Here is a 20,687-nt window from a genome sequence, read left to right as displayed (position 1 = left end):
TATCAGCTCATCAACAATCTTCTCTGATACTGCTTCCATTTGGAGGGATAACCCAGTGGGTGAGCTGATGCCCATTGTTGGCCCCACTGAGCTCAGTGGCCTTTTGGTGCTGGCTTGTAGCACGGGTTGCTCAACTTGTCTTGCTCCATGGCCATTTTTGCTTCCCGGTCTGCTCTTATGGGAAAGCCTTGCAAAGAGGACTCAATTTGGTGTAATGGTTAAGAGCGCGGGACTCTAATCTGGACAGCTGGGTTTGATTCCCCACTTGTCCAATGGAAGCCAGCTGGGTGGCCTCTGGAGCGCTCTTAGCCCCACCCACCTCACAGGTGATTATTGTTGTGGGGATAATAATGACATACTTTGTAAACCACTCTGAGTGGGCATTAAGTTGTCCTGAAGGGCGGTATATAAATTGAATGTTATTGTTAGTAGTAGTATGTGTCTCACAGTGAAATTTTGCTGCAGCAGCTTCTCAGTGTAATGGGAGAGAATATTCTCTTCAGTGACATTGCGAGGAAAAATTTCCACCCACATATGTAAATATAGTGTATTTATCTATCATTGTCAGGGCTGTCGTGCAACAAATCGATCATGTAAGATGAGTAATATGTGGGATATGAAGCTTAATAATAACGTTTGGTTTATATACCACCCTTCAGGACAACTTAATGCCACACAGAGCAGTTTACAAAGTGTGTTGTTATTATCCTTAGGACAATCACTCTGTGAGGTGGGTGGGGCTGAGAGAGCTCTGAAAGAGCTGTGACTGACCCAAGGTCACCCAGCTGGCTTCAAGTGGGGGAATCAAACCCAGTTCTCCAGATTAGAGTCCCGCTGCTCTTAACCACTACACCAAACTGGCATGGACAAACCCCAGTGCTTGTACATGGACCAGGCTTGTACATTGTGTATTTGCCTTCATTTGCTAACATCTCTAATATATAAAAGTGAAGTCATGTTGCCGAAAATTCACTTTTTATCCTGGCGCAGGCACAGTGAGTCGTTGGCAACACAGTGAAGGAGAAGCCCAGAGAAGCAATGGCCACTGATGCAGCGGGGAGGCCCAGCACTCCCAATTATTTTCTTTTCCTTGAATTTCTTGAAACTTTCTGCTTCTAGAGAGAAGCTGGAGATTGGCTGTGTATGGCCCTACTATGCAGGTTTTTTGATCCACGTGATGGGACCAAATGAAAGGTTTGTTCCTCGAATCTATAATGATAGGTTGAACCCACACAACCTTCCAACCTTTTCTTTCCAATGTGCTACAAGTATAGTATGATAAACCAGTGACAGTGGGAAATTAGTCAAAGGAAATAGGTGGGAGGGAAATGGTATTACGGACTGTCATCAAGAACTAAAATATATTTGTACACTCCCACTTAAAACTTGAAATCTAGCTGCAGAGCCAGAACCGTCATATTGCAAGCAGACTTTGGCACAGTGGGGAGGGGTCAGTATCTCCATTTATCTCACTGTTCGTCACAGCAAGGGTACTGATCTTGACTAATACCAGATGGGTAACTGTGTTAAACTGTAATAGCAGATGGATCTTAATTACGTCACAGCTTACTCCACAATCGCCATCAACCAAAGGAGCCACCTTTACTTTCATATCTAGCATGAGGCTTGAACATTAGGGAAGCTTGCAGTGTACCCATTCTTCTGCCAGTGACTGTTTCAAGATGGGAAATACTTAACCTCAAGTGCCAGCGGGCAAGGACCTTGCCTGTTTTCTTGAAACGTGGTAAGTGCCACATGGGGGAACAGTGCTCAAAAGAGCCATGTATGTGGCTCCTAAGCCACTTAGTATTGTGAATTAGAGGTGGACACGAACTGAAATATGAACCAAAGTTCATGATGAACTGGGCTGGTTCGTGATTCACGAACCGGCGGTTCATGGTAGCTCATTTCTCACTAACCGTGACACATTTTTGCCTGATTCATTTGGTTTGTATGTCAGTTCGTCACTGCAGACAGCTTGGTGCCGATCAATCAGTTTCCTAGCAAACAGGGGACTCTCTGCAGACCTTCTGCTGACCCAGAAGTGATTTTTCACAAACCAAACAAACTGGATCGCGAACCGGGGCAAGTTCATGAAAGTTCATGGTTTGTGAAACACAACAAACCATGAATCGCGCCGTTCCGAATGTTCCCGGTTTATGCCCATCTCTATTGGGGATCTATACCAAGTATTTCTCATCCATTTTGAGTGAACTGATTACTTTTTGAATTGGGCTTTGTTCTGAATTGGCTTCTCTGATACATGCCCCCTTCTGTTGTATATATTAATCAGCCTGATGAATTTATGCTCCACTGTCCATGAAGTGAGCGCTGAGTTACCAAAGCTTATGCTGGAATATTTGTTTTAGGTGTTAAGGTGCCGCTGGACTTTTAATTGTGATTTTGATTAATACTTCATCACAATGACCAAGAAGACCCATCTTCAAACCCCCACTCAGTCACAAAGCTCATTGGCTAACTTTAGGTCTACCAATCACTCTCCACCTAACCCACCTACTAACGTGGTTTTTAAATTAAAATGGGGACAGGAGAGTGATGTTTGCTGTCCTGAACTCCTTTGAGAAAGGATGAGAGAAAATATGCATGAGTTTTTTAAAATGAAAGCAATAGCTAAGTGAATCTCCACAGGAGCATTTATGCTAGCTCATTTTAATGTCCACCCTTCTGCTGTATTGTATGGGAGGTTTAAGAAAATTCCATGCTCCTCTAAGTTTTGTGCCTGTGGTTTGGGGGATATAGAAAGCATTGAACATGTTCTCTTATATTGCTTATTTTATTGTAATATTCGTGCCATTTATTTAGAACCTCTTCTCCAAAATTATGAAGGACATTCAGACAGTGGTAAGACTCTCCTCCTACTATCCACCCAAAACCATGAAATCATTGATTCTGTGGCTAAATTTCTTTGTTGTGCATCTAAGAGGAGAGGAATGGTTTTAAGTGCTGGGGTAATGGATGGGGTTTTTTTTGGTATCCTTGCTGACTGTGCATGTCTAATGCTGTTATGCCAATAAAGGTATTCGATTTGATTCGAATCTCCACGGCAAGTCTTATTTGGATATGCTGCTGCTGAATCTTGCTCTAGTTCAGAATGTGCTCATAGAACAGTGATTGAATTTAAAAATTAACACAACTAGAGAGCTAAATTTTATTATGCCTCTTTTAAAAAATCTCGTCTACAGATAGAAGCATGTATTTCAGGCTAACTTGACATCTTCTGAATGGTTACTGCCCTTCCCTCTGAACTGGTACTGTAAATTCTTTCCTAGTATGTGTGCATACATAAAACTTATATATTGTCTATTATGTGAGGAACATAAAGTAGGATAAAGAATGGCAAGTATCTCTTGTGTGGGCCACTCAAGAATGGTACTTTTTTTAAAATTGTCTTGAACAATCACTGTCTGTTACACAGAGTAAAACATTTCTGCACCTTCCCTCTGAATTGTCATGAAGTTTCCTTTTGTCACACACACCAGATATTGTTAGCTACTTTGAATAATGTCCCTTTCCTTTGTGGTGTTCTGTGCTCTTGATTGCATGCCACGTAGTCTGCTGAACACTATCAACTTTTGCTCCAAGATCAGTACTTCTCTACCATGTCTTTTCTTGCTTCACTATTTCAAATGGCCAGAGATTAATTTATATGAATTAAGAATTGAACATCGTGAGGTATGTTTCAGTTTGCTTTTAGGACTGCAACAGTCTGTTTCTTAATTTATACCTATAAGTTGGGTTGGATCAGACCTCAGCATAAAATTCATCTAGCCTAGTATTCTTTGCCTAGCAGTTTTTAGATGCGAACATCTGCACAGTTCTCAGTGATAATGTAAGTCAGCCTTGGACAACATTTTTCAGAGTGCAGCTTGCAACTTACAATTGAAATTGTTAAAGATTTTCTATTCTTTGATTTGCCTTGACCTACATAACCCAGGTGGGCCTGATCTTATCAGATCTCAGAAGCTAAGCAGGGCTGGCCTTGGTTAGTAATTGGATGGGAGACTTCCAGCAAAGACCAGGACTGCAGAGGCAGGCAATGGCAAACCACCTCTGTTAGTCTCTTGCCATGAAAACTCCACTAGGGGTTGCTATAAGTCAGCTATGACTTGAGGGCACTCTCCTCCACCACGTTCCTTGACTCACTCATCAATCAAATGGGAGACTGAAACTCAGAAATCAGAAGAAGATTGAGACTTGGAAGAAGAGCCATGAGGGAACTAGAAAAGATCTTTAAGGTCTCTGGGGACCAAGATCAAGACAATCTAAACAATGGTATTCCTCTGTACTCTGTATGGATGTCAAAGTGGAACAGAGAAGAAAGCTGACAGGAAGAAAATGGATTCATTTGAAATGTGTGCTGGACGAGAGTTTTGTGGATACCAGGGCCAAAAAGACATATAAGTAGGTTCTAGATCGAATTAAGCCTGAAATCTCCTTAGAAGCTAAACTGACAAAACTGAGGCTATCTTACCCTGGTCACATCATGAGAAGATAAGACTCTCTGGAAAAGTCAATAATACTAGGAAAAGGGAAGGCAGTAGGAAAAGAGGAAGACCCAAAATGAGATTGCTTGACTCAATAAAGGAAGCCGCATCCTCCAGTTTGCAAGATCTGAGCAAGTCTTTTAATCATAGGACATTTTGGAGGTCTTTCATAAGGGTCACCATAAATTGAAAGTGACTTGACTGGACATAATACACCCAACTTACAACAAGAATTATATATATACTTTGATGTTGGGGTACATGTATCCTATGACACTATTACTTTTATCTACTAGGTGTTATAGTTCCTTTCCAAACTGTAAGGATATTATTGAGTCTGGTAGCTGAGAATTCCTCAGTGTTTATTTTTTTACAGCACGATAGCTTCTTAAGTGAATCTGCCGATTGGAGTATTATTTATTTAATTGTTTTATTTATAAGTCTGCATTTCTTGCTGAGTCTCAGGGTGGATTTCACATACAATGTGTGGATTACACATACGTCAATACAATGAACAGTCAATAAACAATACTCCAGGGTAAAGATTACATGGTGTGGAGCAGAAATCTTACGTGCGAAGCTTTGATTGTACCAGCTGACTGTTTTTGATTTGTACCTGAAAATGCCTCAAACGTCCTGAGAAATCTTTATCTTCCCATGCTTAGTGATGAGTTTTAGCACCATAGCAAGTATCTTGTTAAGCAGGTATTAACATGGCAGGTCTATCCTTCACCGGGACAAATCATCTTCAGTGCCCTTGCCTTAGCTGTTTCTCCAAATTTCTTTCTAAATTGGATCCCCCTTTAAAATTCTTCACGTGTAACTCCCTACATAAAAATCTTACTACGCAAATGCTAACATTCAGAGTTCCTGTATGCTGCAGCACCACTGGACCTCTTTATCATCTTCATCTTTCTGTGCCTGAAGCCCTTGCCTTTTGGTCTACTGCTGCTACTTCCTCAGTGGTTCTTCCTATCTTCCAGCTCCTTTCCCGCACTCTATCTACTTATGTTTCTAATTCTCAGTCACCCTTCCTACCAGGACCTTTCTTTTCACAGGTTTTGTACCTTTTGCTGGATTATTCCTTTGCTAGATTACTCTGAGAAGTATAAGAGCTGGTAAACATCCCATGATATGCCAACCAGTTTGGGGTAAAGGAGTTCTAGGAATACTTGTGGAAGGCTGGCACACTAATAAATTGATCATTCAGATATCCGATAAAACCAAGGATGCTGTTGTGAATATGGTAGTTTACCTTTTTATTTTGTTATGGTTTCATTTGTTAGTACAGACAAGAATGAAGAGTTTTTGCTCCTTGGCTTCTCAGTTGATGGGGACAAATCTAGCAGAATAAGAAAACTCCTAGTAGCCAGCTACTGTAACCACAGGCCTGTCTGAACAGGAACATAAGCATTCATATTGTGCCACTGATACCAAACATGGTACCTCTGGATACCATGGCACACATCAGTGGGTTTCCTAGTACCCACTTGATTCTTCACCAAAACGTGTTTTTCCCAAAGCAAAAAACCAATCCTGACTCTACTCCCTCTCATTGGATCCGGAGATGCTTCAGAAGAACCCAGAAGGCACCACCCTTTTTGTGGGCTGATGTACTGACAATGCAGACCCCTCCCCTTGGAGAATTAGGGATGGTGTAGTCAGGTGACCCTTATTCTGGCTTCCACCATATTGGCAACTGGTTCAGTAGTGATAAGTAGCTACAGCTTTGCTTCATCCTAGTCATTCAGTCCTCCTGATAAAAGGGTTAAGAGTCTCAGGTGCAGGCATTAGCCTGCAGATTGCAAGTTGTAACTAGTTAAGGGATGCCACGCCTAACAAGCTGAAGAAAGTATAAAAAAGAAAGAGGAAGAGGTAGCAGGAGGGCTTCACCAGAGACCAGGAGGTGATGTGGAACCAGGTTTAGGAGCATGGCTGTTGCTGTAAGTAGTCCCCAGTGGTTGAGAAAAACATAGGAAACCTCTGCCTTTGTTTGTATTGTGGTTTTTTTTTTTAAAATCAAACCATATTTGTGTTGGAAAGATATCTTGCCTCTGTGAGCTTTCTTGGCTGTCCAGATCCCTTCAGTGACCCTTGCCTCAGACAAAACAGCCTGTGGCAAAACAGCTTCCTCCATCTTAGGAAGACGCTGGCCTTACAACATTTGTTCTTGGCCCCAGCGTTGCATAGTAGCCATTTTATGATTGGTCCCACCTTCCAGCATAGCCAGTTTGTTGTTTTGCCCACTCTTGTGTTCTCAACATCACAAAAGGAGCCACAGGCTCAACAAGACTTCCAGCCTTAGGATTCTACATTGCATCTTATAAATCGACGCCCAACAGTTTTGTTTTGCAGAAGAGTGTGTTGCAGGATTTCAAAGGAGGTGTTTAGTGATATTAAACTATCATGATAAACTGGCCATTGTTAACAACTTGGTGGCATGGAGGTATTCTGTCCTTTTGTTTGAGTAAGATACTAAATATTTCTTTAGTTCTCTTGTTTCTGACTGTAACCCACACGTATTCATGCCACAAAAACAATCAAGTTAGATGCATCTAAGATGTCAAGTGGCAATTGTTGCTTCATGCCTACAGTCTGTTACATTAGCTTCATATTTAAGCATATAATAATACCTGTTTAACAGCGGCTCTTTTGGATCAGGAAAAGGAAATGTGTGGATGAGTATTAGTCGGCAGTCTGTAAGGCTTTTAAACACACCCATCTGCCCCTGTTGTTCTGCCATGGGAATTTATGTGGCCACCTCTGTTAGTACAGATGTAGGCTACAAAAAAAAAAAAAAAACCTTAACAGAAACACTACAGAGATGAGATACACAACTACACAGTTCAGAGAAGTAATGGTTTTCAGAAATTAAAAGGCACCAAATAATTTTTTTTAAAAAAAACAATAGTGAGCTGATCTCATTTGAAACATTCATGGTCTTTATCTTCCTATGAAAGCATTTACTCTTCAAGTATGTCTTTTAATTGGGCATTGATTGCCCTTACTATTAATTGTGCCCTGACCTGGATAGCCTAGGTGAGCCTGATCTCGTCAGATCTCAGAAGCTAAGCAGGGCCAGCCTGGGTTAGTAATTGGATGGGCGGCCTCCAAGGAAGACCAAGGTTGCGGAGGCAAGCAATGGCAAACCATCTCTGTTAGTCTCTTGCCATGAAAACTTTATAAGTCAGTTATGACTACCATTAACTATGTTAAACCAGAGGAATGTGCTGAATGCAGATGGGAGAAGCTGTTTGTTCTTAAGTAGTAGTTTAAAATGGGGGTTTTTTCAGTTGGCCCATAGTATGTCTTGAGTTTTAGTAAGATCATTAAGTTTGCTACTGAAGACTCAGGGGGGAATAGTAAGCACTGGACGTTTTCTTCTTTGCCACACAATTTTTCCTTTCATTAGCATCCTTCGTACACCTGTGTAAAGGAGCTTGACTCTCAAAAAGCTGATACCCTGGAATATCTTGTTGGTCTTTAAGATGTTACTGAACTCAAATCTTGTTTTTAGTAAAGTTGTTTCTGTTATCATTGACTATCTCGTTTATTGCTGTAGGAATATAAATTTGATAAAGGAAGGTGAAAGATTTCAAAATAGCAGTGAGTAGGCTTCAGGTCCTATTTAATACAGTTCACCTAGTTAAAAAAATCTCTGAGATTCAATGTAGGTTTTTTTGAAGGGGGGGACAACCCCCTACTCTCCTGCATTTTTTAAAAAAATATCAGTTAAAAATCCATACTTTAAGCTCAGCAACAGTTTCTAGTTTTATCAGGTAGATCTTGCAAAGAGTTCTCAGACTTGAACTTCCACAGAGATTAAGTTTCTTGTTAGTACATAATCTATCTTGGAAAGGAGGGAAAGTCACTCCTAGATAAAGTCTTGTTGCTTGTTGATGGGTGCTCACCTTGTTTCCAAAGTCAAGGATATCCAGAGTGGATCCTCAGATAACAAACACAGGTTCATGGCAAAGGCGATTCTTCATTATAAGTCAAGAACAGCAGTTGGAAATATGTCTAGAAACAGAGTAAAAGACAATTAAAAGCTTCAAGCCCTAGCAAAACATTTCAGTGTGACAGGGCCCAGTTAACAACCTGGTCAACATCTGCAACAGTGACATTTTTAAATGTTTATAAAAGGTAGCACAAGATATAATACATAGTAGTAATCCAACCGGGGTGTTACCATGGGTACCAGTGCTACACGGCAGCATTAGGGCAATCAGCCTTGGCAACCTGTTAATTGGGTCTCCAGGTTGAGTCCTGTGTGATACAGGATGCTGGGCTTGCTGGACCGCTAGTCTGGTCCAGCAAGGCTCTCCTTATGTTCATGTTCATGGCATGGATAACTGAAAATACCAGGAAGCTTATGGAAGATGTTATTTTCCACTAGGGTGTGTATAGTCAAGGCACAGTTCTAATGGCATTCAGTCTGTAAAATTGTTTCTTAAAGGTCCAGTGGATAGTCCAGCTGACCAGGCTGAGTACCTAAACCACTTATCATGAGCACCTCTATGACCAGATAGAGCTTATTAGGCTTCATTCAGTGAACTCCAGGTTTAGCACATCTAGACTCATGCTTGGATCGCATGAAAAAGACAGATACAACTCGATGTCATCAGGATATTGATTTTGCCCCAAATCCAGGTGCACACTTAGAATTTTTGTGTGCACCTGAAATAGCATGGGGGATAGAATAGAAATCTGAAGTACTTTGGTACCACAAATGCCCTGTAGCATAGCAAAAGTATTTGATACCACCTTTTAGAATTTTCCCACTGGGCAGGTCTGGAACCACCAGACCATGGTACCAGAAGATACCAGGACAGATAGTACTGAAATCCGCTGAACCGTCCAGGAGAATCAACAGTCACACTCCTGTCTTTCCTTTTGGTGCAAAGTGACCAAGGTGGATTTAGTGCCCAATAGGCCAGAAGCCAGATTGGTTTTAGAGAATCCATGCCACCCAAGAATGTTTGGAGTTGGGCCACCACCATCACAGTGCAAGCATCAAAGCAACTAGGTCTTCTCCTTTCTCTTAATGTGGTTACCCAAATTATCATTCTTCTTCAACATTATTATTGTTAGTCACCATTAGTGGTTGTCTTCCTAGATATGAAACTAGACATTGTCCTTAAAGGCCTTTCAGACTAAATAAAGGGCTATTTTTTGTGACATTCCAACTGGATTGTAGTAGGGGGTGGCACTTACTATTCATACATTGAGACTATTTTAAATATCTTTTAAGATTTTCTGAACTGAATTGTTCTGTATTTTACTCTTGTTTGCATGGTTTATAAATCGAAATGAATATACAGATGAGCAAAGATAGGACAAATGGGTGGTTGCATCTCTTGAAACACCCTGTCAGCATCCTTACAGCAATTCAGGCAAATGTGGGTGACTTTTAATTACTCTGTGATCTGTAGATAAGGCAGCAACTTGCTTGGTTTGTTTAGCCTGGAAGGCCTGTACAGATAGGGACAGTTTCATCTCTGGGAAGACAGCCAATAATGTTGGCTCATAGAAGGCTAATAAGTCCATCAGGGGTCATGATGCCTAAAAAATGGAGCATTTAACTACCTCTGAATATCAGAGCTAGGTGGCAATGTCCAGGAGAGGCCTTGACCAAGACAACTAACTGGCTACTGTCAGAAACAGGATGCTGGATTAGATGTGATTCTTCTACTATTCAGCTGTGGTGCTGAATGGCATTACAGAAAAGCAGAAGTTTCAGTAGTAATTCCTCTTTATTGCCCTTAGCACCACAGCATAAGGCCAACACAGATTCCAGCATCAGTTTGTTCGGATTCCTCTTATGTTCTCTGCTCACTGCCTCTATTGTTTAATCAACTCACATTCCCTAGTATATCCGAGAACCAGTTGCATTCTAGCCAGTAGGAAAAGACTTCCTGGGTAATGGTTTCTACTGCCCAAGGTATCTCCATGTTCTAGATATTAATTGTGGCTTCTGCATCCATGTTGGCAGCAAAGTCTCTTTAGGGATGTTGGGGAACCATTAAGAACTGTGAGCTCTGTAGGTGGAACATTGCCTACCCCTACAAAGCTTAGCTCCTGTTTACTGAGGTTTGGTGAGGTTCAGTTTCTGTGACAACTGGACTGGAGACACAGTATTCTTCACTACCCCAGAGAATGCTGCTGTTACCAGAATGGCCACCCAAGTTTGACCCTTGGTGTGATGCAGTTGTGCCATTGGTCCACTTAAGGGTTAACATGAATACTAACTGGCATGTTCAGGCTAACAAGAGGCACTTGGCCTCCTAGCCTGAGAACCTCATTAGCCTTTTATCTCCCAAGGTCATGCAACTTGGAGAATTGGGCCTGAGTGATTTAGGAGGGGGGGGCGGGGAGGAAGTAACAGTAAGTATCTTTTGGAAGATTCCTAAAAGGGGAGAGGTTCGTTGGTTGCGACTGGTCATCTGATTGCGTAGGTCCAATTCTATAATTAAGCATGTAGATCAAGCTGTAAGAGGCTGTTGGTTTATCTTGCTCTTTAGCTGTTTATCATCATGTTTGTCTACTTCCCATTAGGACATTCAGTGGTCAATTGCAATAACATATGGATTGTAGAAATTTGAAAAAGAGCCCCATGTCTGTACCAGGTGCTCTCTCTCACTACGGGGGGACGGGGGACGGGACACAACTTCAAAAGGAGAAGGGAGACTTCCTTTGTCTAACCAAAGTGAATGGGAAATTAGCAACACCTTACAAATCAGGAAGGGGAATTAACAAGCCAAGTCACTTAAGGATTAAAATGAGGATTTATTGTAGCAAGATAAATGAACAAAGCAATAGCAATATATTTGAAACTCAAAGCAAGAAATGCAAAGAATACAGAACAATAGCAAGCAACGTCTGACTTTCTACTTCACATAACACTGAAAGAATACAGAAGCAAACCTCAGAACTCCCCAAAGAACAACACCAGGCTTGATCAAAACTACATACAAGAATATGGGAACAGAGACCAGTGCAAAGACCAGAAAGACTAGGCAAACAGAGGAATGTTGACCTGTGCATACTCCATAAGCAGTAGACATTTTGTTCCACCACCACACACCAGTGATGTTTAAAAAGCTAGGCTAGGAGCTGTGATTTTCCTAGTTTGTTTAAATGTAAGTGCAAAATAAAAATCATTCGGCCTGGCCTGAAGTGGAAGTAGATATGCTCTCCACTGGAACTTCAGTGGGGCAGATCGGGCTTCACCAGGCAAGTCTCAAAAGGACCCACAGGTCAGATAGATAGACAAATAGTCTTGGCTTCCAAGTAAGGGAGAGTTTGAACTTTGAGCAAGACTCTTTTGGATTATCTTCATACCCAGAGCAACCTGTCCATCATGAAAATGAGTCTAATCAATACGGACACTTGATATATGTCTCCTTGCCAGTTGGGCACCTTGGATTAATTCGGCCTGAGATTGGAAGCTGGGTTGCTTGAGTATGCTATGGGAAAACAGGAAGTACATTATGGATTAATGAGTTCTGTGGAGATAGGGGTCTGGGAATTGGAAGATCCTCTTAATGTGACAAGTGTGAGTAACAGGATTCTGAGGGCATGTAACATCCTGAGCAAGTCCTCAAAGGAAGGATATTGACACCCTAGTAGCTTTGATGCACAGGGGAAATCAGAGCAGTACAGTGTGCTTTGGTTCAAACAGCCAGGTACTGTGATAGTATCATGGTTACATTGACACTTCTCAATTTATTGTGTTTGAAAGAGTGGATACTGTGAATGCAGAGACATTTTCTTTCCCTGTGACCTCAGCAATTGATTACCCTTCTTATTAATATACTATGTGTGTGTTACGGGCCGTCACGTCACTTCCGACCTATGGTGACCCTATGAATGAAAGACCTCAAAAAAACCCCATCCTATCATTAACAGACTTGCTCAGACCCTGCAAACTGGAGGATGCAGCTTCTTTTATTGAGTCAAGCCATCTCGTTTTAGGTCATCCACTTTTCCTACTGTCATCCACTTTTCCTAGCATTATTGACTAGCAAGGCATAAAGAACTGTGATTTCTTTAAATCATGGCAGAACCACTGATTTATTTTGGGGTTTGGCACAGAAACCATTAGGTCATATAGAAATAACAATGTTGGCTATTTATTCTAAATGAATAATCTCTGTGCCCAGAAACAGGAAGAATGGTGTGTGTGTGTGTGTGTGTGTGTGAGTGTGTGTGAGAGAGAAAGAGCAGTGTCCCTTTTTCACAAGGCTGGAAGTATACTTGAAAAACACCTTATTGGTATTTTCAGGATATAGTTGGAAATCTGGTTAAATTTGGAATTCTTGCTTTACTGGTTAAGGAGGGATGGGGAGGGAGGTGACTCTTAAAGACAAATGGTGTTGCATGTTAGAGGGAGGTGCTGCACTGTCTGTCCAACCATGATGATTCTCTCATGCGATGACAAATGCAGCAGCAGGACTATCCCCTGGGCTTATCAGCTTCTCCATGGCATTTCTTTAATTGTTTTCCGTGTAAGACACCTTGGTAAGTGGTAAAAAATGGAGGCTGTGCCTGGTATAGAGCACCAATTCAAGCGTGAAGGGCTCAGAAAGAAAGGCAATGTTACCTTTATCTTTTATTAAGTGTAATTGCAACTTTGTTCACTGAACAGAGCGGATTATATATAGAAACAAACCAAAGACAGACTTGATGTACATACAGACCTGCTATTAAACATGGCTGTTCAACACAATTTGACAATAATTTTGTTACACTTAGGATGAGATCTGATATGATGGAGTTAGTGTCATTGGAATGTTTCAGAAATTGGGCAATCAACATCTCTGCTCTGGTCTTAATCGCCCTCCTACAATATTACTTAAGAAAGCTAATCTGTAGTTTTCCCTGCCCATTTAATAGCTAGTTTGCTTTTGAGTTTCTCATCAAATAGCTTAAGAGCCTCTCTGGAATATATTTGCCACCATATGATCTCCAAGGGGTTTCAGCGCCTGCCTCTCTAAGAAAAAAAAAAGTAAAGGCTGCAGTGTGGATTTCCCCCCCAGGGATCCTGGCAGCGGTAAGTTAATTGTACTAGAAGGGAGAATACTTCTACACTCCTGTAGCCAGAAAAAGGATAAGGGGAGAGGGAACTAAAGCACTGGGAGGGGGAATGTTGTTTTCTCTATAAATTTACATTCTTCACAGGATGCTCATGAGGATTAAGGATTGTAAGTGGAGGAAGGTTCGTGTGTGTTTTACTGCTGCTTATTGTTTCTTTTAATATTAAATGTATTAATGCTTTTAAGTTCTTCAAATGCTTAGTGTATCTTACAAGTGCCAGCCATCTTGGGGACTCCGTGCTCTTCTAAAATGTAAAGTCGTGCAGAAAATATTTCATACGGTGAATATAACTGGAATTGTGTATCTTTTCTTAAAAATCTAAGCACTCTGCTATGTGAGACCCAGAGGTCCGTTTAGTCTAGCGTTCTGCTTCCAGTGTTGGTCAACTAGATGCTTCCGAGAAGCTCACTGGTCACAAAGGCAACAGCCCTACCTTCTTGTATGTCCTCAACATTTGCCACTCAGAGGTGTACTTTTCACCTCTGAGTGGCAAGTATTGAGGAGATATAAGAAGGAAGGGGTGTAGATTCCACTTAACTATTGTAACTTATGGTCACTGATAAACTGTCCAGTTAGGATGTCAGCTTCATAGAAATGTATTCCTCTCATTCCTCAAATTTTTTACAGGTTCTGAAAAAGCCATTCAGACCTAGAAAACATTGATAATATACCGGATACTTAAGAATGTGTGACAGCACTTTCCAGAAAAGGAAGTGAAGCGGGTTAGCAGTAGCATTGGACTGTGTTTCTTCGTATAATATCTCCATGTGCAACTTGGGCACAGAATTTACTTTGTTTAGTAACCTGCAGAAGGACCTCCATTGCGGTGATGACATTCTCTCCAAAACAGCCCTTTTAAATCACAGGGTGATTTGTTGTAGGGATAATAACAACATACTTTGTAAACCACTCTGAGTGGGCATTAAGTTGTCCTGAAGGGCAGTATATAGATTGAATGTTGTTGTTGTTATTATGTTAACTATACTTGAGCTGATGTTTGCTGTTGAGGAGTACTAACAAGACCCATTACTAACAAGACCCTTTGCTTTTTAAAAAAGTGCAGAGTTAAGAGTTGTGGCTCAGCACCCATAACTCTGCATTACAACTAAAGCAGCTGAAACAAAAGAGCCATGAAATGAATGCAAACTTGTACACAAAAGCCCCGTGTGCTCTTCAGTGGTGTCTTTTATCTAAGCGGTGCTGTTCTGTGTGCAAATCTAACATATGCAGAAACTGTAGGTGAGAACAGGCTCTTCTCCTAACTTCATCCTTATCGTGTAACCAAGTGATTGTAAGTTTCAGATAATGACTTTGGCAGAGAGCAAAACTGTTCCTCCTAACTATTTGTTTTCATGCTGGTTGAGGCTAAGGAGTACCAGAAGAGGCAGTGCCTGCTCTGCCTGTCTACCACGGGAGCTGACCATGGTACATTTTACCCAAATGCTTGGCCTGACTCTCAGTACATAAATGTTGGCTGCTTACATAGCAGGTTTACTGTCCCCCCTAAATAGCATGCCTTAACAGCTCATATACGGAAAGTGATGCTGATCAATGTTCCCTTTAAGCTGTGTGCTGTTGTGAGCTAAAAATGAACTTTGTGAGCTGAAACAGCAGCTTGTTTCAGTCTACAAACATACAAAACAAATATTTCAGTCGACAAACATACAAAACATATAAGCATACAACCATAAAATATAAACTACTTGGGTAATTTGTTTTAATTGAACTTCTGTCTTCTTTCCAGAACTTGAAAACATTATCAATATTAATATTATTCCCATTAGATGTGTGCAGTTTAATTCTTTTACGTACAGACTCATCATGAGTTTTTAAAATATATTCTGTGCACAGTAAAATTAAATTAACCCTTCTGTCAATGGGATATACTGTACACTTTACTAAGCCCTTTTTCCAATGGACTACAGAGTTTTAATTGTGTTGAAAGAGGTAACTAATGCACTATATGTGATATGAAGGAATATCCAATACATCTCTTTATACCTCTATAGCAATTTAATAAAGTGCTCCTAATTTTAAGCTATACACATTATTTTGACAGCCACCGTAACTTACCTCACAGGACGGTTGTGAAGGTTAAATAGAGGACACACAATGTACACTGCTATGATATCCTTGGAGAAAGGATGGGTAAAAATTAATAAATAAAATAAATTCTAGAGCACTATCACATATAGAACACTATGAAATCCTGTGAGAGTGAGAGAGAAAATAACAAACTTACACTTGCTTTATATTTAGAAAAGAAATAAGAGGTTTTTTATAAGAACTCAAAACTGATAGGAAAAAGAGACATAGATCCTATCTACCTGTCTAGTCTAAGGATGGACATGGATGCCAGGATAAGTCCTGCATCTATGGTGGAGGATGGAGAGAAGGGAGAGAAGCATGACCAAGCCAAGAAGAGAAGGATGTCACGAGAGAGTAAGTCTACACGTCAAAGGATAGCAGAGCATTAAACAGTAAACAGATGCCTGACCCTGACATATCTTTCTAACTCTTTGGTTTGTCCACCTCTGAAACCTGAGAGAAGGGAAAACTCCATGGCACCGGGAGGCTTCTGTGCCTCTGGCACCCACCTGCCCCAGGCTGGGCGCCAGAGGGGGAGTGCATTGGGGTTGTAGTGATTGGGGGACCCTCCTGATCTTCTGCCCAGGACTCCATAATTGCTAAGAGGGCCACTCACTCTGGCACCTGGAGTGGCTTTGCTGCAGCCCAGGCTTTCCTGATGCACACACGAAGAACCTCCATGTTCAGGGGAAGTCAACTGCAAGAGGCACAGCAATCATTATACCATATTTGTATCTTGTTTTGTTCAGAGCATGCCTGTTCCTTTCCCTACAATGTTAGGAATATGGTGTATAAACTGCTCCTCTCTGAAATGGAATGTTATTTGATTTACTATTTCAGTTGTTATTACTTCCTTGAGTGATAAAGGAACAGTTCCAGCTCTCAAAATGAGAGAATGGCAGTCCACTAGACAAGAAAGACAACAACAACAATACCTAGATGAGTAAACTTATCTGTCTTCAAGCTTGCAGTGTTAACTGCAGTGATTTTCTGCAGTGATTTTCTGACTGATCTCCTCCAGCAGAGTCGTCACTGTGTACTGATGTATGATAAACAGTTCATCGGAACAGCTGAAAAACCCTTCAGTTTTCAATATAAATTTTTGGTAGCCATTTGTTGCAGGAATTACACTGCATATCTTCAATATTGAGAGCTTTTCTACAAATTGAATGGCCCTGTATTGTATGATATTGAAAATAACTCAAATATTTTTGCATCCTACATTAGCTAAAGTCTGCTGTCCTCATAGTAAAAACTGGGCAGTGTTTTAGTTTAGAAACATGTTGGTATTTATTACAATGTGTGTATTTTATTGGAAATAATAGTTTGCCTTTCCTGATGCCTTGGGGTATGTAATGAGACCATACGTTTTCTTTGTGTTTAAAAGGCTTAACAATGTAACAGACCTTAAATTTAGCTTGATCAGAGAAGATTCTCAAGATTTAGTGCATTCTGGATCTGTGATGTAGCCATCAGCAATCCTTTAATAACTCTCCTTCCTATATCTCTCCTTGCCCATCTGGTATTTACAAGAATTATGAATTGGATCATATAACTGCTTTCTGCTAATGGCTGCCTTCCACTATAGAATACTGTACCTTTAATGAAATGTAAGCTCTAGCTTTAGGTTCATAATTTATTTTTCAATTCAAACCAGTGGCGTAGCGGGGGGGGGCAGAGAGGCGGCCTCCCTGGCACAAAATTATTAGGGGGCACCAGCAGCTGAGGAGAGCCTGCGCCACGTCCGTGGGTGCCAGGAGGCCACCCGCCTTGCCCTGGCTGCCTGCTGCGCCGACAGGGCAGCTGTCTTGCTGGGCGCTGAGCTGGCCCTCCACAGTTGCTGGCCGAGGAGTGTGCTGAGCATGTGGTGGCGGCTGTGGCGAGCGGCAGCAGTGGAGGGGTAGGGAGGCGAGGGGGCCCGAATCAGGGGAGTGCCCGTGGCGGGGGGGGGCATGCCCTGCACAATGCTGTCACTTCCTGGAAGTGATGTTATTGCACGGAGGCTCTTGAGTATGCGTGCGCATGGTGCCATAGGCACCACCTCCTGCCAGGAGTTGCCCTGGGCACTCGCAACCCATGCTATGCTGCTGATTCAAAGTGTAAATTCCTACCTTATTTAGCTTTTTGTTTCAACTAGCCTCTGAATCACACGAATGTGGTCAAATAATTATCCCACTATTCTTAGGACCTTGATGGGAAGACTATAGCTCTGTTGCCAAGTTACAGTGAATGCACATACAGTATATGCACAGCATATGCTTATTTTTCTTTATACATGAACTGAGGGGAGGCCTTGGCTGGGCAAGAGGAGAAGGCAGCCCCCGCTGAACATCTCTGAGACTTCCCGATGCCTGTGCAGGCTGCCGCTTCTGGGGCCGCCCCGGGGTGCACAAGGGAACTGCCCCTTAGGGCAGCAGCTCTTCCTGTGGCTGGGCTCCCCAAGTAGAAGCCAGCTGGCGCCCCTTCCCAGGCAGTGCCAGGCCAGGTGGCCGCTTCTTTCTGGGTATCACATGTGAAAGCGCCGTTCCAGTCCGCTTGAACTGCTGACTTGCATGGCCTTCCTAGGCACCATGGCTTGAGTCGTCAGCTGCCCCACAGCCTGCCGAGGCAGAGAGGGAGAGAGCTGCCGCCGCCTCACTGCTGACGTCATTCAGTGCAGAGGAGGAGGCAGCCTCCAAGGTTGGGCCGGGCTGCAACCTACCCAGCTGTGCTTGCCGCAAGTGGGCACCACGCACAGCCACAGCCGGAGCCTCTTGTGTACCTCTCCTGGCCTTAGCTCTAGGGCATGCTCACTCACGCGCTCCCTTCTTCTCTCTCTCCCCTCCCACCTCTCATGCACTTCAGGAAGAAGCCATGCACTGAAGGTTTATAATCCATGGATTATTGGTTGCCAGCGCACGCTATTGGGAACCTTTCTGACAATACTGTTTGGTAAAAGGTTGAGTGGGAAGTCATTGGCAGCTATTGCAGCAGAACATGGGTTTGGTTAAGAGGATGGTTTGCAATGCTGATATATCTGCACTTCATTGAGATTAGTCCCACTGAACTCTGTAGAAATAAGCTGGCTGAGGTGACTGGCTCAGTGACTTGGAGAGCTTTCAGTTTTCTCTTAATCTGTACTTGAAGCCTGTCTAGTAGATAACTTTCAAAATGTAGGGAGGTTGTCACGAAGGTGGTGTTTTGTTCAGCAAGCAGTGTCCTATATACATTCTAGGAGAGATGTACGCCTATGACAGGAGCTTATGTATATGCCCAATGCATACTTTGAGTTGGCCATTGTTTCAAAATGGAGGAGGAAAAGAGCTTTGTATTCACACCACTTGGTAATACAAGAGGACTGGGGAGAAGGGGTGAGGATCAGTGCTATGAGTTCTGTTTACATTAAAGTTGTTCACTTGAAAATGTCACTAGAGCAGTTCAGCCTAGCTGTACTCAAATCACATTCTTGGCACTAAAAAGACAGATTCAGACATTATCCCTGTGGTGTGGCTTTTCCTGGGAAGTAACTAAGAACTCCTTGAATGGGCTGACTAGCCCTTCCAGGAATCTCTACGGCAATTAGGGGTTTTCAGGATTTTGTGCCACTTGCATGATGCAGAGGCACAGTTGATCTCATATATATATGGCCTACTCTTGCACCAGGCTTAGGGCCAGAATTGGTGAGGAGACTGGGATGAGCATTTATAGAACAAATAAGATATTGAGTGTATATTTTATTTTGATGCCTTAGAAACTAACTTCCTGCTTATGTAGTGCATTTATTATCTTTAGATTGCAGGAAATGGAAATGGAGTGTATGAGTTTAAACAGAGAAGTTTCCAGTAATATTATCACTGTGGAACTTGTGGTGATATAAATACTATTTGATTATCAGGGTGATAACCACTTAATGAAAAGTTGTGATCCTGAAAACACTCAATGAAAAGCAGCTTTCTGCTTCAGTCAACAGGGCATACATGTACCCAGTTACTGCAATTGTACCAATTGAGGTATATGTGGAGGTGAAAGTGTAATGTGGCAGCATTGCTCCATTAAAGTATGAACGATATCAAACACATGCAATGAGATGCTAAAGGTAGTTTCCTACACTCTCATATTTCTAGGGGCACGTTACTAAAAATAATGCCGCATCCTTTTTCTGTACAGATACTGACTATTTATCCCATTCTTTTTCCATCAGGAGAAATCATAAATCCAACTTATCCTAGTGAAAATGGCTTTAGGCAACCTTACATCAAAGGCTGTATCACTTTACGATGAATGGATTAAAGATGCTGGTGAGTTTTGACCCCAATATTCATGAAGACTGGGTTGAAAAAAAATTATGTATTTGTTTACTGATGTTATTACATTTTTATCCCTCCTTTCTTCTGTGGAAAGCCACTTGAGGGTCCCCTCATCCACACAATAACCCTGTGACACAGAGACAATTGACTGGCCCAAGCTTACCTAATGAGTTTCATGGCAGACAGGGATTTGGATCTATTTCTCCATGCCAACACACTAGCTTGTACACCACATTAGTTATTTCTGCAGTGTGACTGAGATGAATTCAGTCTGATCAGGCAGAGGTGTGGGGAAAGTCTGTAAAGGTTAGCTTTTCATTTGAGAAGGCACTAGCAGTTCCTGAGAAGGAAAAATAATGTCAGGTGCTAATGAAGGGCAGATGTGACATCATATGATGAGTAACGGATTGCTCTGGATATTCATATTATGTACCATAACAATTGGCCTGAAAGTGAATAGCGTTAAAATGTTAAAATGAAATTCTTACAGAAGACTTGTATGAAAGAGAAGTATGTAGAGAAAATGAAGTTGGGTAACATCTATGCCATCTCTAGAATAGCTTGAAAAACAAACAAACAAACAAACCTGGATTTGCTACCATTAAAAAATTACTGTCCAGGAAAGATAAATGACAATGAAAACCCAAGTGGCCAATAACTGGCATGTTTGTTCATATTTATTGACCTTATCAAATGCAGCAAACTTTTATGG

At 41.8% G+C, this 20,687-nt stretch overlaps 1 protein-coding gene across 5 annotated transcripts in view; it reads left to right on the top strand.

Moving 5' to 3' along the window:
- ELOVL7 (ELOVL fatty acid elongase 7) overlaps positions 1–20,687 on the top strand; it is a 70,110-nt gene that overhangs the window by 29,397 nt on the left and 20,026 nt on the right. For 4 of the 5 annotated variants that reach the window (XM_054986725.1, XM_054986724.1, XM_054986727.1 and 1 more), the window contains exon 2: positions 19,870–19,966. In XM_054986725.1, coding sequence (XP_054842700.1) covers positions 19,903–19,966 — 64 coding nt within the window. In that variant the 5' untranslated portion in view covers positions 19,870–19,902. Of the gene's footprint in view, positions 1–13,474; positions 13,558–19,869; positions 19,967–20,687 lie in introns of those variants that run through there. The other variant, XM_054986726.1, reaches the window with a different exon arrangement.

Source organism: Eublepharis macularius, chromosome 8 (assembly GCF_028583425.1).
Source record: "Eublepharis macularius isolate TG4126 chromosome 8, MPM_Emac_v1.0, whole genome shotgun sequence".
Taxonomy (NCBI): Eukaryota; Metazoa; Chordata; class Lepidosauria; order Squamata; family Eublepharidae; genus Eublepharis; species Eublepharis macularius.
The sequence above is the reverse complement of the archived record's forward strand: the minus strand, read 5'-3'. Positions and strand labels throughout refer to the sequence as shown.